Source organism: Anas platyrhynchos, chromosome 5 (assembly GCF_047663525.1).
Source record: "Anas platyrhynchos isolate ZD024472 breed Pekin duck chromosome 5, IASCAAS_PekinDuck_T2T, whole genome shotgun sequence".
In the NCBI taxonomy this organism is placed as follows: domain Eukaryota; kingdom Metazoa; phylum Chordata; class Aves; order Anseriformes; family Anatidae; genus Anas; species Anas platyrhynchos.
Genome location: NC_092591.1, coordinates 38,773,877 through 38,790,010, shown reverse-complemented (window position 1 = coordinate 38,790,010; position 16,134 = coordinate 38,773,877). Strand labels below are relative to the sequence as shown.

The 16,134-nt window shown below is 41.0% G+C and overlaps 1 protein-coding gene across 1 annotated transcript; it reads left to right on the top strand.

The window, feature by feature from the left end:
• THBS1 (thrombospondin 1) lies at positions 1 to 15,397 on the top strand. Its single transcript, XM_027458233.3, has 22 exons — positions 1 to 170; positions 266 to 351; positions 583 to 1,160; positions 1,700 to 1,775; positions 2,030 to 2,226; positions 2,404 to 2,529; positions 4,026 to 4,119; positions 5,101 to 5,274; positions 5,659 to 5,835; positions 6,158 to 6,331; positions 6,507 to 6,634; positions 6,735 to 6,887; positions 7,371 to 7,589; positions 8,079 to 8,186; positions 8,556 to 8,715; positions 9,044 to 9,162; positions 10,429 to 10,663; positions 11,010 to 11,237; positions 11,373 to 11,644; positions 12,060 to 12,157; positions 12,265 to 12,404; positions 13,075 to 15,397. Exons 2-22 carry the CDS (start codon positions 279 to 281, stop codon positions 13,080 to 13,082), a joined length of 3,537 nt encoding a protein of 1,178 aa, XP_027314034.1. The 5' UTR covers positions 1 to 170; positions 266 to 278; the 3' UTR covers positions 13,083 to 15,397.
• The last annotated feature ends 737 nt before the right edge of the window (positions 15,398 to 16,134 follow it).

Genomic DNA, 16,134 nt, shown 5'->3' with positions numbered 1-16,134 from the left:
ACGGCGCCCGCACTGCTCCCGGCAGCGGCACTCGCACGGCTCCCGGCACGCGCCTCGCCCCGGAGCGCTCGGTGCGAGCCCAGCCGCAGGGAAAGGAAGGAACAGAGAGGAGAGGAGAGCGCAGCAAAGCAAAGCAGAGCAGAGCAGAGCGCAGCGCTGCACCCCCGCAGGTAAGCGCTGAGGCGGCTCCCGCCGTGCCCGCGGCACCTGCCCCGCGGCCGTCGGGCAGCGCCCGGTGACCGCCTCCCTTTGCCGTCCCCCGCAGGCAGAGCTTCGCCATGGGGCCGGCGGCGCTCCTCGTCCTCGTCCTCCTCCTCCTGCGCGGCGGCTCGGAGGCCCGGCGCACGGCAGGTAAGGTGCTTGCGGGGAGGGATCCCCGGGGGGGGCACCAGCTGGGGCTGCCCCGCTCCCAGCCGCTGTCCCCGCGCTGTCCCCGTGCCGCCCGGCGCTGTCCGTGCGCTACCGGGGCGCTGCTCCCAGCGGGTCCCGCTCCGCCAGCGGGGCGTTGAGCAGCCCCGGCGGGGGCACGGTCGCGCAGTGTCTTCCCCGTGCCTTACGGTGCTTGCTCTCGTCTCTCCGCAGAGTCCAGGGCCGATGATAACAGCGTCTTCGATCTCTTTGAGCTCATTGGCTTTATTCGCAAGGGAGCTGGGCGCCGGGCGCCCGGGGTGCACCTGGTGAAGGGACCCGAGTCCTCCAGCCCTGCTTACCGCATCGAAGATGCCAGCCGCATCCCTGCTGTCCCTGACGCCAAGTTCCAAGACTTGTTAGATGCCATCCATGCCGAGAAGGGCTTCATCCTTCTGGCCACTCTCCGGCAAGCCAAGAAAAGCAGAGGCACGCTGTTGGCTGTGGAACAGAAGGATGGCTCTGGTCATGTCTTCAGCCTAGTTTCAAACGGCAAGGCAGGCACCCTGGACCTGAGCCTCTCCGGTGATGGCAAGCAGCAGTTGGTGTCTGTAGAGGATGCCTTGCTGGCTACGGGACACTGGAAGAACATCACCCTGTTTGTGCAGGAAGACCGGGCTCAGCTTTATGTAGGGTGTGAGAAAATGGAAAATGCTGAACTGGACATTCCCATCCAAAACATCTTCACAAGGGACCTGGCCAGCAGTGCCAGACTCCGTATCGCCAAAGGGGGAGTCAATGACAACTTCCAGGTAAGGCGTCGACTTGTGTTTTTGCCTAGTTATCTTCTTTCACCTGCCTTGAAGGTACATTAGCTAATCAACCAGCTTAACAGCTAGGGAGATACAGGTAATAGGGAAGAACAGTTCTGCTTCTGTATGTCTGATCTGTACCGCCTCTAGATCTACTAAGCTTTAGCAATGGAATTTGAAGGGTGAAGCATTAGATTTATGGAGCTAGAACTCTCTGTAGCAGTAAGTAGAACCTGAAGCTTCTGAACAGGTAGTTGTAACTTGAGCACACAAGTTACAAAAGATTCAGGGATTCATGCTTTATTTCTTCCTGCTTGAAAAGTTGCCAGGTCTTTGTGGTCAGGGCTGAGAATGTTAGGAAGCAGGGCTTGTTATCGTTCAGGAGAATAAGGTCATTTGTTTCACCTTGCCATCTGTCTTGTGAAACTACTCTTACTGAACTTAAGTGACCTTAAACGTCTACAATCTCTCGCTGTGCAACTTGCACTCCTTTCCTTTGCAGTTGCTGCAAGTAGCTGTAATTCTTCCTCTGTCCACAGGGACTGCTGCAGAATGTGCGGTTTGTCTTTGGAACAACTCTGGAAACTATCCTGAGGAACAAAGGCTGCTCCAGCTGTAAGTCTGCAGTCTCCTAAATCCAGTGACCTATTAAATATAAAATTCCTCAGTGCATTAGAAAGACAAGTTGAAACAGAACTCAGAAGTATGCTGACATGCAAATCCACATTGCATAAGAAATAAGATTATTTTTTTTTGGAGACACCCTAATGAATCTGGTGGCAGCTGTTTAACAGGTGCTACACTGGAATGATAAATGCACATTATTAAAAAATGTGATGTACATAAAGTTTATTTCCTTTGTCTCTTAGCCACTAGTGCGATCATTACTTTGGACAACCCCATGAATGGTTCCAGCCCAGCTATCCGCACTAATTACATTGGCCATAAAACAAAGGACATCCAAGCTGTCTGTGGCTTTTCCTGTGATGAACTAACCAACATGTTTGTGGAACTGCAAGGGTTACGGTCCATGGTTACAACGCTTCAAGACAGAGTTCGTAAAGTGGTGAGTACTGGTTAAAATCACAGTACCTTTCATTAACTGTCACTTAATGAATTGTAAGTTGTCCTTTGAGCTCAGATAAATAGTAATAGCATTCTAGCTATAACTTCTGTGGAAAGGGGTGTTTTCTGTATTAACTTCTAATTATCTTCCCTACTTCTTTCCCCTGACCCCCTTAAGACTGAAGAAAATGAGCTCATTGCCAAAGTGGTCCAGATTACTCCTGGAGTATGCATTCATAATGGGATCATGCACAAAAACAAGGAAGAGTGGACTATTGACAGCTGTACTGAATGTACTTGCCAGGTAAGATTCCTTGCATTCATAAACTCTCTACATACAGATTCATGACTTGAAGTTATGAGAATTCTAAATAACATTTTCTTTGAAAGAGCAAATCCTACACAGAACTGGATGTACTATCATAGCAGAACCATTCAGCTTGTATTTTATCCTGCTAGATTTCTGGTATAAATGTAGCTTTCATGTAGTGTTACTGCAGTAGTACTTTGAAGAATTATACAAAAGTAGTACTTTGAAGAATTATACAAACTATCACTGATAGAGAAGTTAATGCACATTTAATACCATAATTTGGGGTGTCTCTGCTCTTTACATAATCCATGCATAAACTTAAAAGCTAGCAGCAATAGACAGAACATACTTAGTGTACTACTAGCTTTCCTCCCTGAAATACTTTGAATCCATATTCTGTCATCATAGAATCATAGAACAGCTCATGTTGGAAGAGAACTTAACCATCCGGTTCCAACCCCTGCCATAGGCAGGAATGCCACCCACTAGACCAGGTTGCCCAGGGTCTAATCCAACCTGGCCTTGAACACCCCTCAGGATGGGGCATGCACAACTTCTCTGGACAGTGTGTTCCAGTGCCTCACCATCCTCTGAATGAAGAATTTCCTCCTAATATCTTAAAAGAATTTTGGAGTATCAGTCAAGCAAAGAGCAGGTTAACTTTCCTGATGCTGTTTAGAACCTAAAGGTGATGCTGTTTAGAACCTAAAGGCTGAGTATTTGTAGATGTGCAATCCAGGATGTCTCACAAAGTTCTGCTTCTGTCTCTTGGCTTTACATTCAGCAAATGTTACTGTGACTTCTGCCTCTGCCAGTCTCCTTCCTACCAACCCTCTCATTCAATGTTGGCTGCAGCTGCCTTTAATATAGTCATCTGCATGGGGAAACAGAGGGATTAAAATGGCAATCATGAGGGCCTTCTTCTGACCAAGCTGCTACCTTCAAGAAGTAAAACTACAGGCTATGCTTTAGCTCTCATTCAGGCTGGAGGTGGGCGGCTTTTATTCGGCCTGCTTGGCTTAAAGATCAAAGACCTTAAAGTATAAGTTATGGATTTCATGGTGCCTCAGCCAAGTCCACTAAACTCATTTTATCTTCACCATATAATCAGCTTAAAGCCATATTAACAGAGGAGAAAGCTGGCTTCTTGGTTCTTTCCCTTGAAGTCTGACCTTATGCTTGGGATATCATGTGGTAATCCTCTTGCTAGTTTCTGGTAGTTATTCTTGATCAATGTCTGCAAAACCAAATACTTTTCCTCTGGACTGAAATAGTTAAATGCTATGGACAGAGGGTGAGAATGGGATGAAGTTTGACTAAGATATAATTCATGAGTAGTCCCAGGTATCATCTCTAGATACAAGAGTTTCTGTTTTGAGTTTAAGCTGAGCTGCAGAAAAGACTTTATCACTTGATCTTTTCAGCTCGAAGTTCAGACTCCAAAGTTATGTTTATATTTGCTTATTGTGATTCTCAATTCCTTACAGAACTCTGCCACTATATGCCGCAAAGTGTCTTGCCCTCTCATGCCTTGTTCCAATGCCACTGTGCCTGATGGGGAATGCTGCCCCCGATGCTGGCGTAAGTACTTAATACCTTCACATTTGTACAGCAGTCTGTTCTGTCTTGCTAGACCATCACTGCTGTGATGTACACTGCAACTGGATATAACCTTATGCTGCTGAAGTAAGGTTAACCTGATGCATCTTTTGATTTGAAACTCAAATAACCATCTTTTACTGAAAGAATATAGAAATAGCCTGTACTGTAGAAAGCTGCTAACTGCTGCTTACCAAAGGAATTGCACGTGTCCTATTAAAATTACTATATCTCCAACAGGTTTTAGATATTCCTGTCCTTTATGTAGAGAAAGGAGGGATCTGGGGATACATTTAACTACTCTTAATCATGATGATCTAATGGAGCTCTGAAATCCAAAGAATATAGAATATCAAAACCAGGCAGGCAGAACATGCTTTTGAGGTGTATTAGACAGCTCCAGTGTCTTGTATTCACTACTGAATACCTTCTAGTAGTGTAAGCTATTTCACATCTCAGCAAGTTTAAATATTCCAAGTAACGCTGTCTTTCCATATCTGTAAAGTAGCTATAAACCAAGCATAATCATAATGTTTAAATGGGTTTCTAGACAGCTTCTAAATACAGTTCCTTATTAATAAATAAGGAACTGTAATGATCAGTTTCCTTAAATTGCTACAATTGCTTGTATGCAATTGGCCTTTGCTGCTATGGCTAGATTTCCTTTCTCCCTTGCAAACAAAACTGCTAATTGAACTTTTTCTTAGTGAAAAACTTTGCAAAAACTGACTGAACTAGTATCAGTGATTAGCCTATGTACCTTACATAAGTATTTCAGATAACTTTTCTGAACTCACCATTAAATGATGCATGTAAGCACTAAATCTTTCATCTTGTACAGGAAAGGAAGATGCATGTAGATTTTGAGGGCAGTTGTGTATTTGTAAGAGAACAATGGGGGGACTATGGGAGACATACTTGGAGTCTTATTCAGGGCTGTAACAGAGCTGTGCCCCTTTACAGCTAGCGACTATGCAGATGATGGATGGTCTCCTTGGTCTGAATGGACTTCATGTTCGGTGACCTGTGGCAATGGGATTCAGCAGAGAGGGCGTTCCTGTGACAGTCTCAATAATCGCTGTGAAGGGTCTTCTGTACAGACTCGGACTTGCCACCTTCAGGAGTGTGATAAGAGATGTAAGTACTTAATCCACTTAATCTGGTAATAAGATACAGGCTGCTTTTAGTGGCTTAGTACTAACAGCAAAGATCATCCTGTTGCTCTATCACTGGGATGGAGCATTGGCTTCTAGCTTTAAGGACTAATATTAATCAAGTAAAGTGCAGCAGATAACTTATGCAGTAAATAAACATGTTTGGGCATGGCTTCCCAGATTAAAAATTGATGCCAATTTCGGTATGCAATTCCCCTAGCAATAAAATAGCTTTATCTGTGATAGTGTTAAGGCTCTCCAATGAAGAGCTGTTGGCACAATTCTGGTACTAGCTGTGTTTTAAGTGCTGTGCAGTTAATCTCTTAAAAGTCTTCTTTGAAAAGTCTAATACACATTTCATTTGTAGTTAAACAGGATGGTGGCTGGAGCCACTGGTCACCATGGTCGTCATGTTCTGTCACTTGTGGCACGGGCATGATCACTAGAATTCGTCTCTGCAACTCTCCAGTACCACAGCTGAATGGCAAACCTTGTGAGGGTGAGGCAAGAGAAACCAAGTCCTGCCAGAAAGATCCTTGCCCAAGTAAGTGTACAGTTGCTAATTACTATTCGTTAGCTTAAACAGTGAAGTTCTGAAGTAGAAAATTGCTATATAATGTATTTTTAGCAGTCTTTTCTCTTTAAAATTAGATGTGGGCTAGGTAAAACCTTACAGGTTAGATTTGGACAAAGCTAAATTGTTTTCTATGGTAGTTGTGGTCTGACTATTCCATGGAGCCTATTAATTAGGGCTCCTTCTGTGAGCTATGTCTCAAGTGCTCTCATTATGGAAGTCTAGTCCCTAGTTTGAACCTGGTAGCTTCCACTTAATTTAAAGTTATGTTTCAACTTGTATTTCCCTTCAGTTAATGGCAACTGGGGACCATGGTCTCCATGGGATGCTTGCACAGTGACATGTGGAGGAGGACTTCAAAAACGCAGCCGTCTCTGCAATAATCCTGAGCCTCAGTATGGTGGGAAGACCTGTGTAGGTGAGGCTAAAGGAACTCAGGTCTGCAACAAACAGGACTGTCCAATTGGTGAGTATCCCTTTCCAATAAATATCTAAAGGCTGTAGTCAATCTTGACAGTAATGTTTAAAAAGTATGCCAAAGCCTGTAAAACTCAAGTGCTAGAATTTTAAACTGGCATATTGGCAAGACAGTGTTATAGTAGCATAAGTGTCTATAATCTTAACTTTCACTTGTTTCTCAGATGGGTGTCTGTCCAATCCCTGCTTTGCTGGAACTACATGTACCAGCTCACCTGATGGTTCCTGGAAGTGTGGTGCCTGTCCTGCTGGCTACCATGGTGATGGTATCCACTGCGAAGATATTGATGAGGTAGGAAGAGTTTTTTCCCTTAAAAGGGAACAGAAGAAAATAAGAACTACCAATGCATTAAAAACGCTAACTGTTTTTCTGTCTTGCTCTTGCATTAAAGTGCAAAGAGGTTCCTGATGCCTGCTTCCACTTCAATGGAGTGCACAGGTGTGAGAATACTGAACCTGGGTACAACTGTTTACCTTGTCCACCACGTTTCACTGGGACACAGCCATTTGGTCGTAGTGTTGAGGATGCAATGGCTAACAAACAGGTATTTTCAACTCTTCCGGCTTACAAAAGCTCAAGGTTTCTACATAGCAGAAAGCAGCTATGTATTTCAAGGAAGAAGGACTTTGTCCATGTTCTGTGATTCAGAACAAGAGAAGCATTAAGCAATTGTAGTTGGAGTTCAAAATGTTCTTAGCTTTTTTTAAATGTCCTCTCCAGCTACGGAGGGTTCTAATGTTGCATGTAATTTTAGGAGAGCAATTGCATAAGTATGCACTTATGATCCAACAGCATGTATCTTAAAGATCTTCTAGTGTTTGGGTCCATCTGAAAAGATATTTTACAAAGAAAAATAACTAGTATTAAGACAGTTGTTGGAGTAGATTAAAAAGTAATACAAGCTTTTATTTTCTGGTTGAGATGCCAATGATCAAAACAGGCATGTCTCCTTTATGTATTGTCAGAATCTAGGGGAAAAGGAGGGATAAAAAGATTTTCGGTGGATTTAATTTGTGTGGTCCTCTAGGTGTGCAAACCAAGGAACCCATGTACAGATGGAACACATGATTGCAACAAGAATGCCAAATGTAACTACCTTGGCCACTTCAGTGACCCAATGTATCGCTGTGAATGTAAACCAGGCTATGCTGGCAATGGCATAATCTGTGGAGAAGACACTGACTTGGATGGATGGCCAAATGAGAATCTTGTCTGTGTTGCTAATGCCACTTACCACTGTAAAAAAGTAAGTTTATCTATGTAGCTATTAAACTACCCTCTTTTGTAAAAAAAAAAAAAAAAAAAAAAAAAAAAACTACATATATCCCTCTGTCACCGGTATTGCTAGGAGGCCCTTAGTGTTACTTTAAACATTCCTGCAGCATGGAGGGGGGAAAAGAAACCTCAAGTTCTAAATGTTTGTTAGAAGTGTCCTAGAAGGAATCTAGTTTAGACTATACCTATATCAGCTTTGCTTTGACAAATATCTATCTACAGGAGAAGTACAGAATAATAAGAATCTCAAAAGCAGCCAAGTGTTTCATAAAAAAAATTATTTAAGCTATGGCTTTCAAAGACTCACCCTTGCTATATGACTACCTAAAATCAAGAGAATTACAGTATGATTAACCTGATTGAGGTATTATGATTTTGCCTAATGACTATATCTTAACAGCTAAAATCCCTATTGTAATTGTGCCAAAAGTAAATACATCTGTACTTTTATCCTTCCTAGGATAACTGCCCTAATCTCCCCAACTCCGGGCAGGAAGACTATGATAAAGATGGGATTGGTGATGCTTGTGACAATGATGATGATGACGATGGTATTCCTGATGACCGGGTAAGCCAATGCAAAAGAATAGCCTTTGAGAATGTAGCTCTCCTGTTCCCCTTAAGGCTGGGGTTTACCTTCTCTCCTCAGTTTTAGGGGAGAGGACCATAGCAAACTGCCACTGACAGCAATCCCAGAAGCCTTTGTATATGCATAACTATACAAACCTTCTGCAGCTAGGCTGAGCTTTGGGAAGTGAACCTCTATTATTTAGCCACTCCCATGCTTATGCAAGCAGTGGGGAGTTCTGAGTTAGAAGCATTCTAGTTCTGTTCTCCTGCCTTTTGTTTCTCCATTCATATAGCAGCGTAAGCAAAATCTGATTAAAGCTTTAACTTGACAGTTTTAAAAAAAAAACTTGACTTCTCTCTCTTGCAGGACAACTGTCCATTCATCTACAACCCACAGCAGTATGACTATGACAGGGATGATGTTGGTGACCGTTGTGATAACTGCCCCTACAATCACAACCCTGATCAGATTGACACTGATAACAATGGAGAGGGAGATGCATGTGCAGTGGATATTGATGGAGATGGTAGGTGTCCTCTAAACACCTTTTCCTAATCAGACTGATCAAATGTACCTGATATACTACTGATTTCTTACTAGGAACTCATGTGAACACAAGTTATCTCCAGTGGTTTCAGGATATTAAGACTATTAAAGTAATGCTTACAGCTAATGGAAATTCACTTTGAAATGTATGCATTTTGGCACAGTTAAGTTTTAGCTAGTGATGAAGTCAGGTTTCAAAGTGTTCAAATGCTTTCAAAAAGTTATCAGGAAGCATGTAGCTTTGTATAGTCCTTTGTGAATGCATGTTAAAAATGTTTAAATGCTACAAACTCCTCTTAATTTTGCAGGGGTTCTCAATGAAAGGGACAATTGCCAATATGTCTACAATGTAGACCAGAGGGATACAGACTTGGATGGTGTTGGAGATCAGTGTGATAACTGTCCACTGGAACATAATCCTGACCAGGTAGAGGACTTGCATTATATAAGTAGAACATTGGTACAGTATCCTGTGTATTGTAGAATATTTGAACAGCAGAGTACAGCTTAAATTTAATTTCTGACACTTACTAATTTGCCAAATGGTGCCTTTATCAAATAGCATTTCTTCACAGTTCAAACAGTATATTTTCCAAAAGTAATTCTAAAGAGGATCAAATCTAGAGAGGATCCATGGGACTATGACATCTACTGCTTTTGTAAACACATCTTAGGTTTGTTAACTGTAATGATTTTTCCACTGTAAGGATTTAAAATACCTGGGAGCATTTCATGAAATACAGAAGGGTAGCAACCATCCTTTTCATTAGCTTACTGTATTAGCTTATTGTATATGTAGTCAATGACACATGCAGGTGGCTAATCCTACAGAAATTCTCATAGCTAGTCAAGACCTTCTAAACCTAATAACGGATTGCAAAGCTTGCTTGCTCTGAAGTCTGGTTCCAGTCTTCCTAGGATAGAAGCAATAGACAAAAGCCTTAAACATGTTTTTAGGGCTTGCAGGATGTATTATATATTCAATGTTAGAAGTAGTTAATATTTTTACCTGATCATACCAGAGTTAAATGCTGCTTTGCATTTTGCTTAAACACAATTTCTTTAATTTTTAAGTCCAAAACAGTTAAGTTTCAAAGACTTGCCTCTTCCACCAATAAGGTGAAAGCAGCATGGCTTACTTTTCTCTAGGGAAAGTGTATGACACTTCAAGTTCCCCTTTATAAGACTTAAGGGGAATCCAGCCTCTCACAACATATTGGCTCAAAAACAGTTGAAGACAAATGGATAAGGCTTGTGCTGTCCTGTCCAAGGCTTCATGATTAGTAAAGTACAAGGCTTTAGGATTAATAGCTTCAGGGAAATAACTGGAATGATTGAAAGGTTAAAGGTGTTGCAAATCAGTGAAATCTAGTTCAGTACTGTCTGTAGCCTAACAGCAGTATTACTTAAAGGATTTAAACTGAGACTACAAATTTCTTAAAACTTGTCACTCACTTAACTACTTGCACACCTTTAGAAAGGATCTTCATCCACTTCTTGCCCTATTCTCTACAATTCATTCTCCACAATTTACAGACAATGTCTCTTAATGCAAAGTCTGAATATGTCTCTAATACCTTACTGCAACCATCTTATCTCTTAAAGCAGAAATCCTATTTAACTCAAGCTATTAAGGCTCTCATTTTAGTTTAAGTGGCTTATAATATGTTCCTTATTGTTTTCCCATTCTTAGGAAGACACTGATTCTGACCGCATAGGTGATGAGTGCGACAACAACCAGGACATAGATGAAGATGGCCATCAAAATAATCTTGATAACTGTCCCTATGTGCCCAATGCCAATCAAGCTGATCATGACAAGGATGGAAAAGGTGATGCCTGTGACCATGATGATGACAATGATGGTATTCCTGATGACAAAGATAACTGCAGACTGGTTGCCAACCCAGATCAAGCTGATTCTGATGGTAAGATGGCTACTACCATAGTAACATTTTAAGACTATCTCCCAATAGTTCATATCTTTTTCATGCTGTTTAGGGTGGGACAGATTATCCAAGTAAGATTGTCTGCACTGATATTATAGTGCTCTTTAGGAATAAGGAATAAATGACTTATTGGCTAGTGTATGAAGTATCAGGCTGGAGTGAAAGTAACTTATGGCTTCTGTAGTCTGCTAGCAGTACCTGGGCAGTCTGAGCTTTGCAGTGAAGCTTTCAACTCCAAGTTTCAAGACTTGAAAAACTATGCTAGCAAACAACAAATGTCTGATTGCTCAGAATCAGTCATGGTGAAATTACTTGCATCCTGCAGGTGATGGACGTGGAGATGCTTGCAAAGATGACTTTGACCAAGACAGTGTGCCAGACATTGATGACATCTGCCCTGAAAATGTGGACATTAGTGAGACCGACTTCCGAAGGTTTCAGATGATTCCCCTGGATCCCAAAGGGACATCCCAAAATGATCCAAACTGGGTTGTGCGTCACCAGGGTAAAGAGCTGGTTCAAACAGTCAACTGTGACCCTGGCCTTGCAGTCGGTAAGGGAAACTCTTACAGGCATTACACTGGGTGGTGTGGGGGGGAAGAGCGGTGAAGACAAAACTGAGAGCTTAATAAGCTTCAGAGTTGCAAAAAATCAGAACCTCAGACTTTTTCTCTTAATGCCCATGTAGGTTTTGATGAATTCAATGCTGTAGACTTCAGTGGCACCTTCTTCATCAATACAGAAAGGGATGATGACTATGCTGGCTTCGTATTTGGCTACCAATCTAGCAGTCGTTTCTACGTTGTCATGTGGAAGCAGATCACACAGTCTTACTGGGACTCCACACCAACCAAAGCTCAGGGCTACTCAGGTCTCTCCATCAAAGTAGTGAATTCTACTACAGGTCCAGGAGAACACCTTCGTAATGCTCTGTGGCATACAGGAAACACTCCTGGCCAGGTAAGAGGCACTGATAATTTAATCCTTGTATTGTAAGGCATACTGTTCTTCCAAGAAGCTGAACACTTTCAGTGGGTCTGCAAATGTTGCTCAGAATGGGGTAGATTTTTTTTGGCAATATAATAATGTTAATTATGTAATCTTTTGCATGATTATGGATAAAGTTAACAGGATTACATGCTGCAGATAAGCTTTCCAGCAGTGGTGAATCAATTGATTCTGGACTGCTAGCATAGGCTTACTTTGAAATATCTAAATAGAAATTTAAATGCAGGTGATCTCAAAAGAGATCACAACCATTACATAACCTACTGACTACTTGAAGCCTTTGCTACTCATAAAGACTACAGTCATGGCACCTTCTTATCAGAACTTCTATCTCAGACCTCTGGCTAACTGAAATCCTATTTTGTAGGTAAGAACTCTGTGGCATGACCCTCGTCACATAGGCTGGAAAGACTTCACTGCATACAGATGGCGCCTTAGCCATAGACCAAAGACTGGCTATATCAGGTAAGCATCACCCTTTAATCTTAAGTAACTGTCACAAGAAAACTGGATGTCTGCAGAAGTAAACCTAACAGAATCTTGTCAATGACTAAACTATTGTCTCTTTGTAGAGTTGTAATGTATGAAGGGAAGAAAATCATGGCAGACTCAGGACCGATCTATGACAAAACTTATGCTGGTGGTCGGCTAGGATTATTTGTCTTCTCTCAAGAAATGGTGTTCTTCTCAGATCTTAAATATGAATGCAGAGGTAAGGAAGACTTTGTATTGAGGAGACCCTATACAAATGAACTGATTATCAAGAAAGCTGCTCTCAAGAGAATAGATCAAAAAATAAGAGCTAAGGGGGAAGTTCATCCATGATCTTGCATGGCTTGGTTTCAAGTGAGTTTTGCAGATAGAAATGGGAAGAGTTTTTGATAATCTTCAGTTAAAACTTGAATGCAGAAAATGTATAAAATCTTCAGAATATTTCTATCCTGCTCATTCAAAGTAACAGGAATCCCAGTTTCATACCTGGAACAGGCATCTCTTAAAGATATTGACTAAAATGAATCAACAGCTGACAAAGTGAAAGGTGAAAATGCAAAATACTGACTTTAGCAAGAGTGTATGACATGGGGAAAATACTCATTTGCTTAAAAACAAGTGAAGTACAATATGAACAGCCTTCTGCTCTTGCAGTTCAGTGGTAATATGTGCATGTGACTAGTTCCAGGTGCCCTAGTTGCCCTTACACTGTGACTTCAGGAATTGTTATGTAATGGTTATATGGACTAAAGTCAAACTTCAAGAAAGTACCTAAGTGCTTTCAATATTCTTTACCAGTATGTTCTTTACAAATATCTCTAGGATTTGTCTTAGACTTAATCATGTATAATACAGAAATACTTCATGTCTTAATCTTCTCTTTTTCACAGATCCATAATCCTAAGGTTATTGGATTCAGAGACTATTTTAAAATGCTGGTATTGCACCTTCTGAAACGTTTAGCCTTACAAATCCTGGGACCATTATATTACTCCTTCCTCTCTTCTTTCTGCGTAAATGTGGACTCGAAACACATTACCTGCCTCAAGAGAATGCTTTTGAGAGAATGAAAGTGAGAACATACTTGGTATCTGACCTCTGCTGAAATGGAAGGAAACAAATGTGTCTTGCAAATGCGAATTGTCTTCACTGAACAAGCACACTTCTTTCAGTAGGAAAGACATTTGTTTGCTGTTTATCACAGTGCAGTGTCACTGCCTCTCTAACTGGAGGTCCCATGGAGTAGCATTTTTAAAAAAAAAAAAAAACATCTTTGGATGTGCTGTGGACTACTTAAACTGAAGACCTTTCATTGTGTGGGGGAAAGGGGCTTTAGGTGGGAGGGTAAACTCCCCAAATCTATATGGGGGGTGGAGTTTTTAATGGGGTCTCTGCTACCTTGGTTTACATCCATGTAACTTGCAGAAATGATTATCCTTGTACATGTTGCATCTTTCAGATGAAAACACAGCCCTCAATCTTGCTTGGGTGGGTTAGATCAGCTGTTCTACACAGGACAAAACATATCTTAAAACTGATTTCCATGATGGGAAGGAGGATGCAAATTGGCACACTGGATCACATGAGCTGGAAAACTGGGATTTACAATAAGATTCTGTTTTTTCCTGGTTAGATGCAGATCTTTCTTACCTTTTAAATGTTTTCTTTCAGATATGGTGCCAGAAAGCACCATCATCTCAACTAGCACTGTGCTGTTCATAAGGAAACAAGCATGTGCTTCACATTTTATGGTTAAAAAGGCACAAAAAAATAGTAATGAAAACATTCCTTTTCTACATGCCATAGATGCTTTAAACCCTTCACTTCTTTGGAGGGGAGGGGGCCTGTAGATAAAATATTGAAATTGTAAAATATTTATTTTTACCTATCTTTGATATTATGACTGAGGGATTATTGATTAAAACAATGAGAAATGCGTCAAGACTATCCACCTAATCATTGTTACAAGTCTTCACAACTGTAAGATTGTAAATACAGATTATTTATTAACTCCTCTATATTGAAACTAGAGGGTTTTAGTTGAGCAAAATCTTGTTTGGAGCAGATAGTGGTGATGTATTTGTTACAAAGAGCAGTTTTCCCATAATGGCTTTGAGGCACAGGGAAAAGTGGCAGGGTGGGGAATGGAATGTTTGTTTTTCTCAGTCTGAGCTCAGTGCTGGCTTTTCCTTTCTTTGTGCAAGGCAGTTGGTAGCCTGGCAGTCAACTGTGCTGCTGTGTTAAAACTCAAGCCCTTTCAGATGGGAGCAGTTCCTGTCTCATCCATCGTACTAGAGCTGAAGGAATGCTGTTTATCATCTTAGCAGTTACTGAGTGCTGTGAAACATCTGCAGTGCTCTACTACTGGTCAGCAGGCCTGATATAGAAGCAAAATACCTGCCCTGAGGAGATTGCAGAAAGAGGCACAATGACTACAGTCAATAACCATTTAGTCTCGCTATTTGTGCTGCTGCACACTAATTATTGTAACTATCAATGTGCAGTTCCTAAAAAAAAAAAAAAAGTTCTTCACAGCCTGGATAGAATTTCAGGAACTTCTTGCAGAGGAGGAAGAGGGCTTGATGTATGTTAATAGACTTCCCCATAGAAGGGGCAGCATTCTTATGCCTATAATATTTCCTTGTCTTTTCAAAAAAGGAAAAGAAATGAATACAGTGAAAGTTTTACATACAAATATTACCTCATTATTGTGTGACTGAGAAAAACCTTTGGATTAAGCAGAGTTCAAATGTCTAACAAACTTTAAAGCTACTGTAGTACTAAAGAGTTAATGCTGTACATAGTCAAACATTTCTTTGCAGAAAAGTGTATTCCCAGTAAGGAAATGGCATTGGAAAAACATGTCAAATACAATTTCTAATGTTATATTTTTCTGTCATCTTGTATACCATTGCTTGTATTTTTATAAATTATTTTTCTCATTGCCATTGTAACAGTTAATCACAATTGTGTAGATATGCTATTTAAATAATTTATCATGAAATGCTACCTGTAGAGTTAGTATTTCTATTTTTATAAAATGTTTGCACACTGAAGATTTTTTGCTTCCCTCCCCATGTTTTTGCTAGCGTAATTTTCTAAGAACATGCTTTTTTGTAAACGTTTTTAACCGTTTTCAAGTTGTGTAAGTTGTACAATAAAGCTTCTTATGTACAAAGAACAATAAACCAACATGAACATTTATATTTACAACTGTGTTATCTAATGTTACTTTTGTTCTGTAATAGTTGTGGGCCACTGCTATGCACTACCTAGCTTTCTTATTTGTATCAAATTAGCTTTCAAAGCAAGATATCTCTACGCTCTCTACATTATGACTAAACAGGACATAGATGAGCTTTCACCCCAGCTATAACAGCTTTAACTGAGCTCTTTTGCAGTTAACTATCATGGAACAGTTGCTAAAGGCAGTGCTGTGGGCTCCTCTAACTAGACACAACCACAGTCCCCTTGGTAAAGCCACAACAGAAAACAAATGTTTGAGGGATCCTAATCATCCCCAGCCAAGCCTACTTCATCTTTCTTTCTCTCACAGGGAAAGAGGTAGCAGCATAAATAGCTACAGAGGCAGATAGATATCTGTTCATATCTCTTCTGGAGTTAGACTGCTCGTGTAATCAAAAAACCAATGATGTGGCACTGTACCAACTGCTGGAACAAAGCGCTTAAACAAGGGGTAAGACCAGCTATTCAGTCTTTACTTGCAGCAGCAGTTTATCTCATGAGCCCTTTAGCAAAGCCAGCTACCATATTCCATGTGCTGGATATCCACATGAGTGAGTCTTGCAGATGCACAAAATTAATATTTACATATTTTCCTGAGGCACATTCTGCATAGACCTACACTTGATCTGTTTAAGCATTTTTTTTCCTTTCAGCCTTGTCCTCATATAGCTGCCCAGGGACTAGAATGAGACTTAAATTTTACT

What these genes read in the sequence shown, in the direction of transcription:
- THBS1 (XM_027458233.3), top strand. Translation starts at nt 279, where the DNA reads ATGGGGCCGGCGGCGCTCCTCGTCCTCGTCCTCCTCCTCCTGCGCGGC. An exon ending in GTACTGAATGTACTTGCCAG is followed by an intron (nt 2,530 to 4,025) that starts GTAAGATTCCTT and finishes AATTCCTTACAG; the next exon opens with AACTCTGCCACTATATGCCG. An exon ending in TGACCCTGGCCTTGCAGTCG is followed by an intron (nt 11,238 to 11,372) that starts GTAAGGGAAACT and finishes ATGCCCATGTAG; the next exon opens with GTTTTGATGAATTCAATGCT.